The sequence below is a fragment of the Sinocyclocheilus rhinocerous genome, unplaced genomic scaffold (assembly GCF_001515625.1).
Source record: "Sinocyclocheilus rhinocerous isolate Xijiao unplaced genomic scaffold, SAMN03320098_v1.1 scaffold1414, whole genome shotgun sequence".
Lineage (NCBI taxonomy): Eukaryota > Metazoa > Chordata > Actinopteri > Cypriniformes > Cyprinidae > Sinocyclocheilus > Sinocyclocheilus rhinocerous.
This window is the reverse complement of record NW_015655377.1, coordinates 90,107-91,962: the sequence shown is the minus strand read 5'-3', so window position 1 is coordinate 91,962 and position 1,856 is coordinate 90,107. Positions and strand designations below refer to the sequence as shown.

Below are 1,856 nucleotides of genomic sequence, written 5' to 3'. Positions count from 1 at the left end.
GTTAGTTAGTTTTATCCTGCTAACACAGCAAAACCAAACCCCTAAGTGTATCGACTCAACAGCGCCACCACACTCTCAACCTTGTTATTCATTCTGATATTGGGAACAAATCCTCACTCTCCTTCTTCTCTGTCTCTCTGCTGCTTTCTTCTAATTTGACTACTGCGGCTGTTTGCTGGGATTTTGCCTGTGGATAAATCATAAAGCAGAAAACTTTAGCAATTGAACAGGTATTTGTGAAACTTGAGAACGTCGGTTCAAAATTGTCTTCCATTTACCTTCCACTCTCTTGTGAAACTCTACCCAGCCAAGTCTAAAGCAGTTCAACGAGAAGATAGGCGTCGGCAAAATTTTAAACACACCCGAAGAAAACTCTAATTAGTTTATGGTGTCAATCTTGCCATTGAGAGACCAATACTGTCATTGCTGTTGTTTTCCTTCACCCCGGAGGAAATTTTAATAGCAATCACAGTTTTATTTAAAAAAAAAAAATCCCCATTTACAATCCTCTGTCCAGAAGCATCCAATTATTACCTTGTTCTTTGCTCTGTTGGTGTTCTTCTTTTCTTTCTCTGTTCTCTAGCTGTGCTACCTGTGTGTGTGCTCAATAATTTTCTCCGCAGAGACTACAAATTAAAAAGCACGCCCACCAGAGGATCACCGTCACAGAGAACCACACTCCACCTGCTCATTACACACTCAACATCAGCACACACTTTACATTGCACATTTACACCCCTGTTTTGCTTGTTTGTTTTGTTTTGTTTTTTGTCCTCTTCAAGGTCTGTGTCAGTCTCGGTTCTAGATCTCCCTCACTGCGTCAAAACATGTCTCGCACAACAGACCCTGTTGGCCACTAGGAGAACCTCGAGACATGGCTAAGTGTTGCAACAGACAGCCTCCTACCTAAGGCGGCTGAAACACTGAGGCATCAGACACAGGACCAGCTGGATGACAACATAACAAGCCTCATGAGACAAGACCCAAGTCAGAGCGTTGGCCACTAGGAGGACCTCGAGACATGGCTAAGTGTTGCAACAGACAGCCTCCTACCTAAGGCTGCTGAAACACTGAAGCATCAGACACAGGACCAGCTGGATGACAACATAACAAGCCTTATGAGACAAGACCCAAGTCAGAGCTACAGTCACAAAGAATTAGCAAAGATCACTGGCTCCTTAAGCCACACACTCATCGCCACCCTCAAGCTGAGCGACAGCCACGCCGCCCATATCCAGCAGGAGCTGACATACGCACAGCGACGCATCGAGCAGCTAGAACTGGAGGCTCAGGAACGACGGGAAGGGCCTGATGAGGTGGAACAAGGCACCGAGGAAGAGATCAACAGGCTTAAAGGGACCCTAGCAGATACTACCCAAGAAATAGAACAAGTCAAGGCAGACTACACTGAACGCTCTAACAAGTTACAGTATGCAGCACAGCTACTGGAAAAGGCAAAGGCTGACTTCAGAGAAAAGAACAGCAGAATCAAAGCCCTTGAAACTCACCTGGATGAGTCAAGAAACGAGATCAGCCGCCTAACACGACAGCACGACTACATTAAAGAGGAATCCGATAGTTTCAGAGATGAACTCAAACACGCCTACGAATTGTGCCGTGAGCCGTCGAGGACATGATGGGCACCGACCTCACCCCTTCCGAGCAGGACCGGGTCACCTGTTCCTGGACTGACGCGTGAGCAAAAGGGGGCAGCTCATCGCCACCCTCAAGCTGAGCGACAGGCACGCCGCCCATCTCCAGCAGGAGCTAACACGTGCACAACGACGCGTCGAGCAGCTAGAACTCAGGAACGACGGGAAGGGCCTGATGAGGTGGAACAAGGCACCGAGGAAGAG

General features: G+C 47.8%; 1 protein-coding gene across 1 annotated transcript; it reads left to right on the top strand.

Annotated features, from left to right (window-relative positions):
- Nucleotides 1–1,007: 1,007 nt before the first annotated feature.
- On the top strand, nt 1,008–1,637 carry LOC107717956 (uncharacterized; the record flags this gene model as incomplete). Its single annotated transcript, XM_016524860.1, has 1 exon — nt 1,008–1,637. A coding segment is annotated over one exon (630 nt), but the record flags the coding sequence as incomplete, so codon positions are not given.
- Between the last annotated feature and the right edge of the window lie 219 nt (nt 1,638–1,856).